At 57.5% G+C, this 14,388-nt stretch overlaps 7 protein-coding genes across 7 annotated transcripts; 2 read left to right on the forward strand and 5 right to left on the reverse strand.

Moving 5' to 3' along the window:
* Positions 1-21: 21 nt before the first annotated feature.
* On the forward strand, positions 22-1,677 carry KRP23_3215 (Zinc transporter 9; the record flags this gene model as incomplete). Its single annotated transcript, XM_067888035.1, has 3 exons — positions 22-1,143; positions 1,229-1,278; positions 1,347-1,677. 3 exons carry the CDS (start codon positions 22-24, stop codon positions 1,675-1,677), a joined length of 1,503 nt encoding a protein of 500 aa, XP_067747314.1.
* A 209-nt stretch (positions 1,678-1,886) lies between these two features.
* KRP23_3216 (uncharacterized protein) lies at positions 1,887-3,452 on the reverse strand (the record flags this gene model as incomplete). Its single annotated transcript, XM_067888036.1, has 1 exon — positions 1,887-3,452. One exon carries the CDS (start codon positions 3,450-3,452, stop codon positions 1,887-1,889), a length of 1,566 nt encoding a protein of 521 aa, XP_067747315.1.
* A 234-nt stretch (positions 3,453-3,686) lies between these two features.
* Positions 3,687-4,788, reverse strand: KRP23_3217 (Peptidyl-prolyl cis-trans isomerase CYP18-3; the record flags this gene model as incomplete). Its single annotated transcript, XM_067888037.1, has 7 exons — positions 3,687-3,869; positions 3,947-4,021; positions 4,081-4,095; positions 4,200-4,249; positions 4,337-4,441; positions 4,539-4,593; positions 4,666-4,788. The coding sequence occupies 7 exons, from the start codon at positions 4,786-4,788 to the stop codon at positions 3,687-3,689; spliced, it is 606 nt and encodes a 201-aa protein (XP_067747316.1).
* A 200-nt stretch (positions 4,789-4,988) lies between these two features.
* KRP23_3218 (uncharacterized protein) lies at positions 4,989-6,415 on the forward strand (the record flags this gene model as incomplete). The annotated part of the gene is made up of 2 exons (XM_067888038.1): positions 4,989-5,030; positions 5,129-6,415. The coding sequence occupies 2 exons, from the start codon at positions 4,989-4,991 to the stop codon at positions 6,413-6,415; spliced, it is 1,329 nt and encodes a 442-aa protein (XP_067747317.1).
* Positions 6,416-6,915: 500 nt separating this feature from the next.
* KRP23_3219 (uncharacterized protein) lies at positions 6,916-10,440 on the reverse strand (the record flags this gene model as incomplete). The annotated part of the gene is made up of 2 exons (XM_067888039.1): positions 6,916-8,066; positions 9,024-10,440. The coding sequence occupies 2 exons, from the start codon at positions 10,438-10,440 to the stop codon at positions 6,916-6,918; spliced, it is 2,568 nt and encodes an 855-aa protein (XP_067747318.1).
* Positions 10,441-10,823: 383 nt separating this feature from the next.
* Positions 10,824-12,260, reverse strand: KRP23_3220 (Arginine-hydroxylase NDUFAF5, mitochondrial; the record flags this gene model as incomplete). Its single annotated transcript, XM_067888040.1, has 8 exons — positions 10,824-11,110; positions 11,175-11,296; positions 11,354-11,549; positions 11,633-11,677; positions 11,738-11,861; positions 11,938-12,041; positions 12,127-12,199; positions 12,258-12,260. The coding sequence occupies 8 exons, from the start codon at positions 12,258-12,260 to the stop codon at positions 10,824-10,826; spliced, it is 954 nt and encodes a 317-aa protein (XP_067747319.1).
* A 242-nt stretch (positions 12,261-12,502) lies between these two features.
* KRP23_3221 (V-type proton ATPase subunit d 2) lies at positions 12,503-14,265 on the reverse strand (the record flags this gene model as incomplete). The annotated part of the gene is made up of 9 exons (XM_067888041.1): positions 12,503-12,663; positions 12,743-12,995; positions 13,075-13,182; positions 13,254-13,408; positions 13,472-13,586; positions 13,666-13,747; positions 13,818-13,936; positions 14,008-14,060; positions 14,130-14,265. 9 exons carry the CDS (start codon positions 14,263-14,265, stop codon positions 12,503-12,505), a joined length of 1,182 nt encoding a protein of 393 aa, XP_067747320.1.
* Positions 14,266-14,388: the final 123 nt, after the last annotated feature.

Genomic DNA, 14,388 nt, shown 5'->3' on the forward strand with positions numbered 1-14,388 from the left:
CGAGCTTTGCTGCCTGCAGCCATGCTGGGGTCTCTTCGCGCTCTGAGTGCGGTGCGACCGTCGCTGCGACAGCCGCAGAGTCTGCGCGGCTTGTCATTCGCGCCTCTGCGCCGCCGCGCGCCCCTGCCGATGGCGCTGCCGCCCACGCGGAGCTACGAGTCGCTCTTGCTGACGCGCCCGCCTTCGTTCCGGTGGCTGGCGACGGGCGCTCCTGATGAGAAAGACGCGGCCGATAAGAAAAAGGAAGAGAAAGACGGCAAGGAGGAGGAAGACGAGCCGTTCCTGACCAAGATCGTGGAACCCACGTACCCGATGCCCAAGCCGCGCACAGACATCAACAAAGCCTACTTCCCAGGCAAAGTGTACCGCTCCACGTCGCGCGACGTGGTGTTCCGAGCCATGGCGGGCAACACGGCCATCACGACGCTCAAGGTGCTGGCGTGGCTCAAGACTGGCTCCAATGCCATGCTCTCGGAGGCCATCCACTCGCTCGTCGACACTGGCAACCAGGCTATCCTCATCTTGGGCTTGAAGCAGGCGTCGGGCGTGCCGGATAAGAAGCATCAGTACGGATACGGACGAGCCGCGTACTTTTGGTCGCTCATCTCGGCGCTCGGCATCTTCTGGTTGGGCTCCGGCGTCACTGTTTTCCACGGGATCCAGTCGATCCTGGACCCGCCCAAAGAGCTTGTCCTGTCGTGGGAGATCTGGTGTGTTCTCGCGGCCTCCTTCAGTATCGACGGCTGGGTGTTGAAGCGGTCGGTGCAGGAGCTGTTGGCCTCCAAACCCAAGAACATGTCGTTCTACCAGCACGTGAAGCGTACGAAGGACCCGTTCATGATGGCGGTGCTACTCGAGGACATGTCGGCGTGCACGGGTGTTATCATGGCTGGATGCGGCATCGGAGCCACTCACATCACAGGCAACCCGTTGTGGGATAGTCTCGCAAGTATTTCTATCGGTCTCCTTCTGGGCGGTGTTGCTGTGTCACTCATCCGGTTGAACCAGAAGTTTCTATTGGGTCAATCGGTGGAGCCCGAAATTGAGAAGGGTATTCGCGAGTTGCTGCTGGCGCGTCCGTCTATTGACAACGTGTACGCTGTCCAGTCACAGTGGGTCGGGCCATCGACGTTTAGCTACAAGGTACGAAGGCACCTTGGAGAAGATCCCTCCTTTTTGTTCTGTGGGGTTGTCGTTCTCACTCATGTGAATTGTGGTGTTGCCTCAGGCTGAAGTCGATTTTGACGGAACATACCTGGCGGCGAAGCTACTGCGAATGTACGCGTCGTGATATGGTTGCCCTGTGTGTAGCTTTGGCACTGATGATGCTACGTTTTGCTTGATAGGTACAAGCCAGTGTTTTTAGAGACAAAAGATTTGGAGAACGATCTACCGCTTATTCTTTCCTGGTATGCGGAGGATGTGACGCGTCTCGTAGAAAAGGAGGTGCAAGAGGTAGAAGAGGTGATTCGCGGTATTTACCCTGAGGCGGCCTTCATCGAGCTGGAGCCTGATAGTAAAGAGTCGGAGATGCGCGCCGTGTTAAGTATGCAGACGAAGTCCTCCCGTACGAGTGAGCGTGAAGCCATGACGCGTGCGTTGGCCCTTCTTGCGCGGACATTAGAGCGCAAGACGACGGATACCGATTGTCCGACTACTACTGGTACTAGTAATTAATTTCTCGAAGACGCTGTGTGCATTGAAGTGTCTGCGTAATGAATGAACCACTACTTGAGGGCTGAGAAGATGTAGCGGTCTGCTACAACTTCGGAAGCATTAGGCAGACCTGAAGATGTACTTCGATTTGCAATAGACCTCTCGAGAATAAATTACGCAGATACGCTACATGTCGACTAGACTGATAGACATTCTACAGCACGGCACCTTTAGTTTCCTCGAATGTCCGGCTTCTCACGCACTCGGACATCCCGCCCTGCTGCATTCCGTTCCTTCTCGTCCCTGGTTGCACTACCACTCGCAGACGACTTTGCCTGGTGGCGCACACCACGACATCCCGACGTTGACAGCACGGGGAACTTCCATGACCACGCACCCGCCGAGTGCGTTTGCCACAGCTGATACACCGCCACAATCGCGATAAATGACAGCACGTTCAACAGCACGCCGAACACCAGCTCGGACGACGACACGAACTGCCACCACGACCTCACCGCCGTCACGACCAGCCCCACCATCGACGACGAACTTTCGGGCGAGCAACCTTCCAGACCGCACGCCGTCGGCGCCTCGTGAAGCACGCGTCCAACGCCACGGATGTTGCCCGAGTCGACTGCACCGGCGTCGTAGTCGGTGAACACCGTGATCCCGAACACAGAAGCACACACAGCCAGACTCGCCGTCGACAGCGTCGACGTGACTGCACGCCTCTTGCCTGGCCGCACCGCTGTGAGATCCACGTCTGCAGTCTGTGCGTCACTGTCCACGTCCATCTTTTGACCGCTCTCCAGCATGTTGAGAGCCAGGCAATTCTGTTCCATCGGCGGCGGCAACGACGCGAACGCAGCCATCTGGTGGTTGCTGAGCGACGACGACGGCTCCTGCTTGAAGCTCGTCACCAGCGAGCGCAGGAACGTGTTCTGGTCGAGCAGCGACTTGTTCTCGGCGCGCAGGCCGGCGATGATGGTCTGCAGCTCCTGCTCCTTCTGCTTGAGCTCCGTCACTTCCGTCGTTAGCGTCGTCAGTTGCGCTTTGCGGCGCAGGCGGCTCTTGTTGGCGCTCTCGCGGTTCTTCATCTGGCGGATCTCGCGCTTCGACTTGCTGGCATTCGGGTCGTTGTCGGATGCAGCAGCGGGTACTGGACCAGCCTCGGGTGACGCCGCACCCGGAAAAACCTGTGGACACGGCCGCTTCTGGGTGGCGTTGAGCGCCGGTGGGAAGTACGCCACCGGCATGGCGTAGGGCAGGGTGCTCGGGAATAGCGTCGGCGTCTGCATCGGGAGCATCTTGCTGGGCTGCACTGGCCTGCCAGAGTTTGCCGCCGAAGTCATAGACGTTCCTGCGTGGTTACCGTTCTTATTGCTGCCGCTGTCGTGACTATTGCTCGATCTCGGTGCCAGCAGCTTCTGGTCGCTGGGCAGGGGCGAGTGCATCGACGCCGACGAGCCCAGCAGCGACATTCGCGCCGCAGGTGACGAGGCTGCGTCCGACGGGTACAACAGCGTCTGTTGCTCCTGCTGCTGGGCGGACGTCGGCGGTGGCGTGGAAACTTCTGCGTCTGTGCTACCGTCGTCCGTGCTCACGGGACTGCTCGGCTGGTAGCTGGCGCTGTGGCTGTCTGGGAGCTGCGTCTGGGCCATGGCCAGTTCTGTGGGCGTCAGCAGCGCGCCGTCCGGGTCGAAGTCCAGCAGTGGCAGCGCGAAGGCGTCGCTCTCCTGGAACAGGAAGTCGTCCATGAGCAAGTCGGCGTCCTCCGGGCGGTCGTACGAGGCCATGGCGAATTGGGGAATGGCAAGCGCAAAGAGGCAGCAATAAAAAAAAGGGTCCGGTTCTGTCGAGAAACTTTACTACATCATAGTCGGCGGTGCGGCATTTCGAGGCAAAACGCTGCCGAGTCGCTAAACGACCTGCTAACCAGCATTTGCCTTGGAGCAAGGATATCGCAAGAAAAGCGCCGTGGTTTGAGTTGGCAGACTGTGATTGGCCGAAACCCACCGATAGTTCTTGTGTCAGGAGCGCAGCATGGGCGTCGACGTGAAGCCCGCGCCGCCCACCTGGCCGGCGTCCGTGACCACGATGGGGTTGAGCGGGCGACCCGAGGCGGAGCCCACGGCCTCGAACGCGGCCAAGTGCGGCAGGTCGTCGCGCAGCACCTGCCCCAGCACCACGTGCTTCCCGTCCAGCCAACTGGGCTGTAGCAAGAGAGAGACCATCACTCTGAGCAACTTCAACATGTTATCCACAAGAGACGAGGCGTGGGTGGACGTACGGCGCCGAAGCAGACGAAGAACTGCGACCGGTTACTCGAGTTCTGGTGCGCCATGGCCACGGCCCCGACCTGGTGCTGCACGCGGACGTCAGAACGCGGCGGCAATCGAGCAGCAGCGACAGAACCAGCCAAACCTTGAAGAGGAAGCTCTGTGGCAACGTGCGAGTGAAAGTGAGTGGGAAGAGCCATGCACTGGTGCAGTTCTGCCAATGCAAATGGCAGACTCCTAGAGCAACATCCTCGCAGAACGGACCTCGTCCTCGAACGTCGTCCCCATTGCAGCTGCACCCCCCGCGCCATTTCCTGCGCCAGTGAAGAAGGCACGTTCGAGTCTATTGCGGCTCTGACTTACGGGTCCACCTGCGTCTGCCGTCAAGGCGACGGGCGCACCGTGCGTGATGTCTCCGCCTTGCATCATGAAGCCAGGGATGACGCGGTGGAAGCGCGTGTTCTTGTACCACAGCGCCTTCACCTTGCCGTTGCCCCTCAACTCGCCTGCAGGGAGCAGCGCACTATAATAGTCAGTCGACCCAGACGGAGGAGTGCGATACTCAGCAGCCATATGCACGCCATCGATCAAAGGAACATGCACCGGTGCAGAGCAGACGGAAGTTGTCGGTCGTGGTCGGCAGTTCCTCGTGGAAGAGCTAAGCAGTCGAGCCCATGAGCGAGTATCCAGTCGAGACGAGATCTCCACTCATACAACCAGCCAGACGCACCTCAATGTGCAGACGCCGTGGGGGTTGGTCGCCCACACACAGGTCTAGATACACCAGCGGCGGTCCGCGGTCGGACCCCAGCTGGAACTCCTCCCTCGACTTGATGGGCGCGTTCACCGCCATGGATCGGGAGGCTCAACGAAGAGACCGACGGATTTGGAAGCACGGATCCGCACGAAACGCTATCGCCGCCCTCCACTTCAATCGGCCGTCGACTATTTTCAGCAGTGGAAGTCCATGAACACGGGGGGCAAGTGACACAACCAGTTTAGCTCAAAGGGCTGTGGCTTCGACCAGGACAGACTGCAAGTTGAGGGGGCCAAATGTCAGCGAACGCTAGAAAACAGCAAGAAGAGGACATCGAGGTGAGTCGTCGTCCATGGCAGGTGCCCAAAGTGGCTGCACTGTTGACGTTGAGCGATGACCTAACGCCATTCCCTGGCTTCTGCTGTCAACGGTGCAGCGTCTTGTGAAATGCCGTCTGCGCTCCGAGATCGAGGCGCGCAAGGCCGTGGAGAGCACGATGAAGCGAGCGGTGCAAGAAGCGCGCGAGCTGAAGAAGGAGCTCGTCTTGCTGCGTCAGGAAAAGGAAGAGCTCCGTTCAGCCGCTCGGAAGGAGCCGACTCATTACGGTCGAAAAGGCTCCCCCGGATCCAGCCGAGACAACCAGACTGCAAAGCAAGGCAGCAACAAGGCCGTGGACCTGAAGCTGAGACAGCAGATCCAGACCCTCACCGCTCGAAATGCTGCGTTGGAAGCCAGCACGCTCCAGCAAGTCTCTGACGTCGAGGCTGAGAAAGCCGCAGTCACCGCTCAGTCGTCTGCAGACTTGGAGGAGAAAGAGCAGGAGATCGCGGCTCTGCGGGACGAGCTCAAGAAGACCAAACTCGTGATCGACGAGACCAAGCGGAAGTGCCAGAAGATGCTCAAGGAGAAGCGGGAGGAGGCACAGAGAGCCCTCCAGGAGAACGAGCAACTGGCACGCTGCGCGAAAACGCTCCAGGGCCAATTGGCGCTGCTACCACAGCTGAAGAAGCAGTTGGAGCACGCCAAGGAGAAGCGCGCCGACGTCGCGGAGGTGTGGCAGAAGAAGTTGGAGCAGCGTGATCAAGCGTTTTTGCGTGAGGAGGAGGTCGGCAAGCAGAAGCTAGCCGAAAGCGCCGCTCAGATTGCCGAGCTTATGGAAGACAAGCACGATCTCCAGGCGAAATTGGAGCAGCTTGAGCGCAAGCTCTGGGAGGTCGCCAACGACCACCAGACCGAGTCCCGCCACGAGAACCAGCGCCTGAGCAAGTTGGAAATCACCACGAAGCAGCTGCAGAAGAAGGTGCTTGCTGCGGAGGCTGCTGCTCGAGAAGCGGAGCAAGCTCAAGTTGTAGCTCGAGAGACGCAAGAGCAGGAGACTCGGCTGCGACAACTTGCCGAAGACGCGGCCGACGCTGTTGAAGCCCGAGCTGAGAAGGCTGAGCACGACTTGGCTGAGGCCCAAACGCAACTGGGCCGCTTAGAAGAAGCTCTCCAGGCTCGCGGAGTCACCTTGGACTATCTGCTCACGCAACAGACACCGATTTCTACCGCAGGTCGAAGGTTGCCAACCAACGGCAGGGCCAACACCAATAGCACGATGAGAAAGCCCTTCGCAGCCACCTCTACACGTAGAGGTACAATAGGAACTAAGGTGGCGTCAAAGGCGCGGTGTTCCACTAGGATTGAGTTCGCCAGCAACAACGAGGACGAGCGAGATCGGTAGAAGGCTCGCATGCAAGTAGGGTACAGTTCACCGCTACTCAGCACGACTCCGATGCCGATTCAACGTGCCCGCAAAAAAAATCTTGATGTTGTTCGCTACTTAAAACTGTTGCGTCACCATTGCTGAATCTGTTGTACACGACGTTGGTGTGTCTGGATGGATATTGGTCAAACTCGCCGAACTTGATCGCACCGACGTTATCCGTGGTCGGCTCCATCAGTAAGGATTGGCTTTATCCGCAAGGAATCATCCTCGGGTGGCAGAACCTGGGCGGCAGCTTTTCGTGTAACAGCAACACTATCCGTCGCTCCTCCATCAGTAACCATCGGCTGTCCTTGCTGGGCGTAGCCAAATCTACGCAACGATCCTTCATCTCGGCAACAGCACTAACGTCACTCCACCCGTAGAATCAGTAGAGCTCGAAGGGATACCGCTCTGAGTGGCCGAATTCGTGCAACAGTCCTTAGTCTCGGTAACAGCAGCAGCAATGTTGGCCGTTGTCACTCCATCATTGGGGTAGCCAAATTTGTGCAATGATCCTTCGACTTAGCCGACATCTCCCCCAGCAACGGGTGTGGTTCTGCGTTTTCTGCCGACGGCTGCGACGGGTTGTCTCCAAAAACATCGTCTGGGTCGTTGATCGCCTGCTCTTTTGTTGCTTGACTCGGTATGACAGGTTCATCAGTATTGCTCTCGGCAACGCAAGCGGTGACAACAGTTTCTCCATTAGACCCTGTTGCCACCACAGCGATACCGAACTTGATATTGGACTCCGGGCTGGTGCTGTTCATATTGTCATTAGCACGAGTGATGGCACTGTCGATGCTGTCAATACGTGCTTCGTTCGCAGCCCTTACAATGACGATGTTATCGGGTACCGCGTCGCTGACTGCAATGCTTCCACTGGATGACTCGCCAATAAAGGAGGTGCTGATGTTACCACTGGGACTTTCATGGGAGGCAGCAAGGTGACGATCAGATACTGCGTTGTGTACTGGAAGATTGCCTTCGGATGCTTCAGTAGTGAGCTCGATGTTGGCATTTGATGTCGCGTTGGCTACAACATTCGCTTTGGGGGCGGCGGCTGTCTTGAAATTCCCATCTGATGTCGGGTTGGTGACGTCCGCACGCGCTTGTAGGTCGGTAGGAACAACCACAGTATTATGACTGTTTGATGCTGCACTTTTGGTCTCCCTCCCGTCTGATGAGATGTGCAAACAATTCTGCTCTTGTTGTTTCACTGGTGCATTTTGTCGCATCACCACGAGACTGGAATTGTCATGTTTCCCATTCGACACAATTTCAGTTGCACTCGCCAACGATCCCGAGTCAGCATCAGCTGTCAGCTCAGGTGTCCCTGGCGGAGAGCTCTTACCAGCATCATTATTGACCAGCTTGGCTAGAGCTTTCCTTAATTCCACTGGGTCTGCGTGAGCTGCTAATGAAGTCGCCTCATGGCTGCAAGCAACTTGAACCCCCTGCGCCGTTTTCTTCCGAGGTCTTGCAGCTCGTTTGTAAGTTTTATTGTGTTGTCTTCGTAGTCCATCAGCATATCGAGAATTAAGATACCGCGTGCGCTTACCAGCCACGCGGACTTCACGCCAGTCTTCTTGTTTCTTCAGCTGGTCTTGGTACTTGCGCCATATTTTAGCTGCTTGGTAGCGCATAAAGTCCCGTTTACAAAATATCACCACTGTTCTATTCTCCACGCGGGGCAGATTTGATCCCGGAAGCGCCTGTGCCACTGAAGGCGATGTAGCCGCGAAGGCTGGATTCGATCCACTTACCGTAGGAATTCCCCAAGGCGCAGATAATGAACGCTCATTATCTGCGCCCTGCTGCCCTCCGCCATGCTTAGCCAACTGATTCGACACTGCCTGGGGTAAATTTGGTCTGTGTATACGTTGTGTCGAGCTACCACCTTCCAGCTTGTTCTGGGATTGGACGCTGTTGAATACGGAAGGTCGGCCAGGTTGCTGCTGTAGCTGTTGCTGCTCAAATGCACAATCCACCGGGTTATTAGAAATGCCGGCTGAACGGGGGGGGTGATCGTCTGCAACCGTGTGCTGCTTATTTGTCAAAGCTCTTTCGACAGTGCTCACCAGAGAAAAGTCTGGTTCTTGTGTACGCACAGATGCCTCTGGCTTTGTTGCAGTCTGCTCTGGCCCATTGATGAACAGAGGCTGTTGCTGTTCAGGCTGAGTTATAACCGGAAGATCACGCACACCTGGTGGTGTATCCACTCTTTTCCTTTTGTACGAAGCTCTCTTCCTTTTCGCCGGGGCTGATCCATCCGTGGCAACACCCACAACCTGCTTAATGGCTTGGGTGGGAGATTTTACAGAGGACGGTGCAGAGAGTTGAGGCTGCGTGGTTGGGACTACCGGAACCGACGGATTCGTGCTTGTGATACCAGAAGTCTGCTGTAATGCACGAGCAGCTCGGGATTCCATGAACGCTAAATACATCGGTGTGCACGGCTTGGTGATCAACGTGGAAGCTCCAGTGGGCCCTAGACTTGAGCTCTGGTTCGATAGGAGACCGTTAGGCCTACTGATTAGTGGCTGCTGTGGTCTTTGCTCGTTTCGCTGCTGCGGCATTCGCTGACGCTTTCCTGGAGGTTTCTTCTGTGGCTTGCGTTTCGGAGGCGCCAACTGCTGTTTGCTTCCTCGGGGTCGACCTCGCGACGAGGCTACCTTGCTGGCCATCTCTTCGACATTGAGAAGATCCCGCATGCTTATAAGGCGCGTCGGCTGTGACGCCAGCGATACACCAGGGACAATAGTCGTGCCGGTTGGTGGAAGTGGCATCCGCGACTGGGCATCCATTTGCGCCCGCACTTCAACTGGATATTGAGCCCGAGGATGAAGTTGCGCTGGAGCTGGAGTGAACATGAGCTTATGATCACGAGACATACCAGATACAGCGTTAGATGTAGCAGTTGTGGTAAGAGCACCGACGTTGGAGCCTCCACTCGTCGGGAAGTGCCTCATAACGCCATTCAAGAAAGTGACATCGGGGGCCACCCGGCTTGCACGCATCAGCATTGAAGCCTCGTGGTCGCTGCGCTGGTGAACTTCAGCGGAATGATACGGCTGAGGCTGTTGGTGCTGCTGAGGCATGAACTGCTGCATGGTCTGCATCTTCGTTCGATCCACCTGGATCCCTGAAAATGACAACGGCTCGCTCATTTCCCACGGATGCAACGCACTCGCCGCAAAATGCTCAGGATTTCGCGCCCGAAAATGCGACTGCGCTGGCGGTGGACCCTGTTGGGCTGCAAACCTCCCCTCATTCCGACTCATCGACACCCCAGCCTGCGAATCTTCGGCGTAATCCACCGCATACGCAGACGTCGTTGTAGTTGTTGTCGTAGGTCTCACCGGCAATAGCTGACTGCGCTGGAACCCTCCATCATAAAACTGCGTGGGCCGCTGTACAGCAGTTCGTTGACTCCCACCATCACTCAAGCTCATGTGCCCACCCCATCTCGTCTGATCTATCCCCGACGCGTACGGGGACTGCTGTATCCTCTCCACGTGCCTCTGAACGTGTTGCTGAACCTGTTCCTGCTGCCTATGAAGCTGTTCCTGTCGCTGGATCTGTGCCTGTATTTGCTGCAGTTGCGCCTGCATATCTCGCTGCTGCTGTGCCTGCATCTGGGCCTGCAGCTCGCGCTGCTGCTGCTCGATCTGTTCCTGTATCGCGCGCTTCTGCTGCTGCTGCCAGTCGTCGCTCGACGTCGAGGGCGAGTGCATACCCATGAGCAGCGACGCCGCCTCGTCCTGGCGCGCAGACATGGGCGCCGTGTGGTATGTCGCGCCGTTGCTCGGGTACCCGAAGGCCGAGAGGCCGCTGGCGGCTCGAGCACCGGCCGCAAGCTGCGGCATCTCCGGCTGCCGCGGACGGGGTTGCAGAGGGCGGCGGCGCTGCGTGGGAAGAGGCTCCTTGTGCTGGAAGGCGCATAGCGCGCGCGCCATCTCCTCGTCGGACAGCGACATCGCGCCCCACGCCGGGTCCGCCATGAGTTTCCCGCCTTTTATAATGTGGACTCAACCGTTATTACCAGACAACCTCGGTAGTTGTAGTGGGTTACGCTACCACTTGCGTAACCGACCTTGGACTAGCGTAACCCACGTTACAATAATATTATTATCGCGCTTACGCCTAATACCACATGCAGCATGCGCAGGACGTGCTATCCGTCAGAAGAGAAGTAAAGCTTTGACGCTCCTCGATCCTCTCACTGGCGAGAACTTCTGCACGGGGAGCACGTGCGTGCAGGTGTTGGTTCAAATGGACTAGAAGAGAATGAGCCAGCCTGAAAAAACTATCAAGGTATTACATCTAATGTGAATTTTTAGTGAGCTGCTCCTTTCGGATGAGGGAACGAGTAGACTACTGCGCCTCAGTGGCCAAGCTCCTTGAGCGAGTGCTCCGCCGAGCCGCGTCGCAGCGGCTTCTGCTGTGACTCGTGCGGCGACCAACCGATGAGGTAGACAACCTGGAAGGTGGCCGGCACCGTGCCGTCCGGGTTGCCGAACATGGACTGGTAGATGGAAGCGGTGGCCAATAGCGAGTCGCGCGTGGCCGGAGCTCCTCGCGACTGCACGGCGTGGTTCTCGCCCATACCGCGCAGGTGCTCCATGAGCACGAAGGCGTTCGGGTAGTCCACTTGGATGTAGTCAGTGTCCACTGCATGCAACAACAAGTTCAGTCTTGCCATGCAGCACGCAGAGAGAGATGTCAGTGGGCTCACCTGTGCACAGGTTGAAGCCGGTGGCCGAGAGCAGGTTGCCGGCGTCGGCGACGTTCATGAAGGGAGAAATGTGTGGCGAGATGCCGCCTTGGCGCTCTTGGTCTCCGAGGATGAAGGCGCTCCTGCAATAGCATCGGTGTTAGCAGTTTTTGACGTGCGCAGGTCGACGCTAAACGTACCGCAGCTCCTGCAGCGAGTCTCCGCCCAAGACCGCGCCGATGAACGCACCGTCGGGCTTCAGCGTGTCAAGCACCTGCTGAAATGTGCTCTCGAGGTCGTTCACCCAGTGCAGGCTCAAAGAGCTCATGACCAGGTCAAAGTGGCGCTTCGGGAACGGAAGGAACTCCTCGTCCGCCACCAAGCGGGACGTCACCACTGCAATAGATAGTGATGGCCAGCAAACAAGAGTTAGGCCAGCCTCCTCTCTTTAGCAATATCAACCAGCAGTCCACTCGCACGCGTAGTGTTTTCTGGCTCCAGAGCGTCACGAAGTAGCAATTTCTCTGCAATATGAACCCGGTCAGACAGAGACCCAAGCTGTTCGCTCATTGAGAGTGACGCACCAGCAGAGTCGCATTGAATCAGCTTCTTGACGCCACCCAGGCCGTCGTCCACGCTCAGGTTCTTGTAGAGATGGCCACTGCCACAGCCCAAATCCAGCGCCAACGGGAACTCGCGCTCGATATCCTGCCATGCAGCATCACAGTCAGGCCTTTTCAGCATGTGAAGACAGCAGTGCGCTCGCCCTCGACTCGAAGCGCACCTCCAGGCGGTCGATGAGGCGACGCGCCACCTCATCCTTGAGGTACTCGTACTCGTCGCTGTTCCCCAGGAGCGCGATGTTGTTGCGCTGCTGCCTCTTGGTCGCTGCAGAAGAACATGGTGGCAATCAGTATACTGATCATTCCTGCTTGGGAGCTTCCCAGCCAGCCAACCCCAGAGAGCTACGCACCTCGATGAAAGATCGGCGCCGTGGAGAACGAACGTCTCGCTGTCGAGCGCTGCGCTAGAGAAGCCAGGCGGTGCTACAGCAACGCGCAGGGTCAGGTGCAAGCCCAGCACAGCGGAGGCGGCCGAGCGTACCATGGCAGCGGCGGTTGTGCGGCTCTCGTCGACCCTGCTAAATGAGCTCTCGGGGTGACCAGGGCAAAATGGCGCCAAAGACGGGACGCCGCCAAGGTCACCAGCGTGCGAGGCTGGCGAAGGAGGAAGCCGCTGATGGAGGAGAGATAAATGCTTATTCAAGTTTAAAACGGTCGGTCAGGGCCGGTGACGGCGGTCTGGCCGCCTGCATGGATGCACGAGTGCGCCAGCTCTCGACTGGCTGCTTAGTGCTTGCTGGAGCCCTTGCCACGCCACGGGGCGCTGTCGCTGAAGATCGGGATGAAGTTGTTGATGGCGTCACGCTGGTTCTGCACGATACACTCGCAGATCCACACCAGGTTGCGCACCTCCTGCTCCTTCAGCTTCACGTACGCGTAGAAGCAGGCTGCGCCAACAACAATAACGCACGGGTCAGCAACACACGGGGTGAACTCGATAGGGTTTAGTCGTCAATGGCAACGTACCGAAGTGCATTTGGCTCTGGAACGCCAACTCCGCCATCTGGACATCGCGCTCGTAGAACGCGTCATCGATCGACTTGCTGTCCACGCCTTCACCCTGGTGCACCTCCCAGATCTTGCGGTACACTGGGAACGGATCCAGCGCCGCTCCGAGCGCCGACTCGTCGCCGGCTTCCGCCAGGATCGCCGTTGCGTCGGGGTAAAGCGTGCCGATTGAAGGGTACAGCGGCGTGCGATCCGAAATGCGCATGGCAGGCTAGAGTAAGCACGTTTGAGGAAGCAAATGGCAACGATTAGTTTGGAACCTCGCAAAAGAAGTCGTGCCAACTCAATACCTCGTTCAGTGGCGTGCCGAACGAGTTCAGCGTGATGTTGATGGCGATGCGATCGGCTCGTGCCTCGAGGATTTCTCCCATAATGACGGCCGTGTCGCCACCGATTTCCTGCAAGAGGACAAGATACTTTAGTCCGTCCCACCCTGCAACCGAACCAATCCGACCAACGAGCAGCGCACCTGGCAGAAGTTGTAAAAGTCCTCGAGCCACAGCTTGAGCATGCTGTTCTTGATGAGCTCCATCTGCACCTCCTCCAGCACGTTGCGCACGTCCGACGTGCCGTCCATGCGGTCCCCGCCAGCGCTTTCCTCCAGGAATTGGCTGAAGTACGTTCCTGCAGAGGATGGCGTCAGCTGACAGAGACCAATAGCGCCAACTCAATTCATTCCTCGCGTACCGATGGGCGTATCAATCAGCACGGTCTCGTACAGGTCCGAGTAGCCCTTGGCGTTCGGCTCGAACGTGCAGATACTGCGCATGATGGACTCGTCGAACTTCCCCAGTGGGTGGAGCTGCTCGTACCAATAACAACAGCACGAAGGAATGGCATTAGACGACTACCCACCTAAAAGACCACCCACTGTTCTGCACCTGTCCGATGAGTTCGTTCACGTCGCGGCCGTTGAGCGTTCCCTTGAGAAGGAGAATCACGTTGTCGATCATGTACTCGTACCTGTTCGCCCGCAGCAACAAACGATTAAACACAGAGTGCCTAGAACACCAGACAGGCGGGCGTCGCGTACGTGATGAAGTCGAGGAACTGGCCCAGCGGCTCCATGGCCTGCGCGCGCAGGAAGTTGAACTCCTCCACTAGCTTATTGGTCGTGCCAGCCTGAATCAAGCCGGGCGAGATCGCACCGGACTGTAGCAGCAGATAAAAACACCAGTCAGCCTCTGAGCTCCCCAGTCTCCTCTCTTCTGCGGCGCATGCACCTCGTCCGCCAGGAACTGGTCGTAGTCCGTCTCCTGCAGGTTCAGCTTCACGTCTGCAGGGCGGCATACAATCACGTGTTAATAACCGATCCCAGCAGTTGGTTCTTAACGACCTAAACGACCTTCGAGGCTCTCGCACTGCGTGAGGTGGTGGTAGTCCACGTCATCCAGGAAGCCCGAGCGGAAGCCGCGCACCAGCCCCTCCACGTAGCCGTGCTGGATGTTGAACGTCGAGATGTCTCCTGCCGCGACCACCATCGTCTCAATGAATGCGTCAGTCGTCGGCGCCTGCTCACTTGAAAATCTTTTGAAAGTAATACCGTATTATAGTACAATCTCCTATCGCCCCGCCCAGCCACACAAAGTATCATTTTGACACTT

The sequence above is a fragment of the Phytophthora ramorum genome (genome assembly GCF_020800215.1).
Source record: "Phytophthora ramorum isolate Pr-102 chromosome Unknown Phyram_PR-102_s0003, whole genome shotgun sequence".
Taxonomy (NCBI): Eukaryota; Oomycota; class Peronosporomycetes; order Peronosporales; family Peronosporaceae; genus Phytophthora; species Phytophthora ramorum.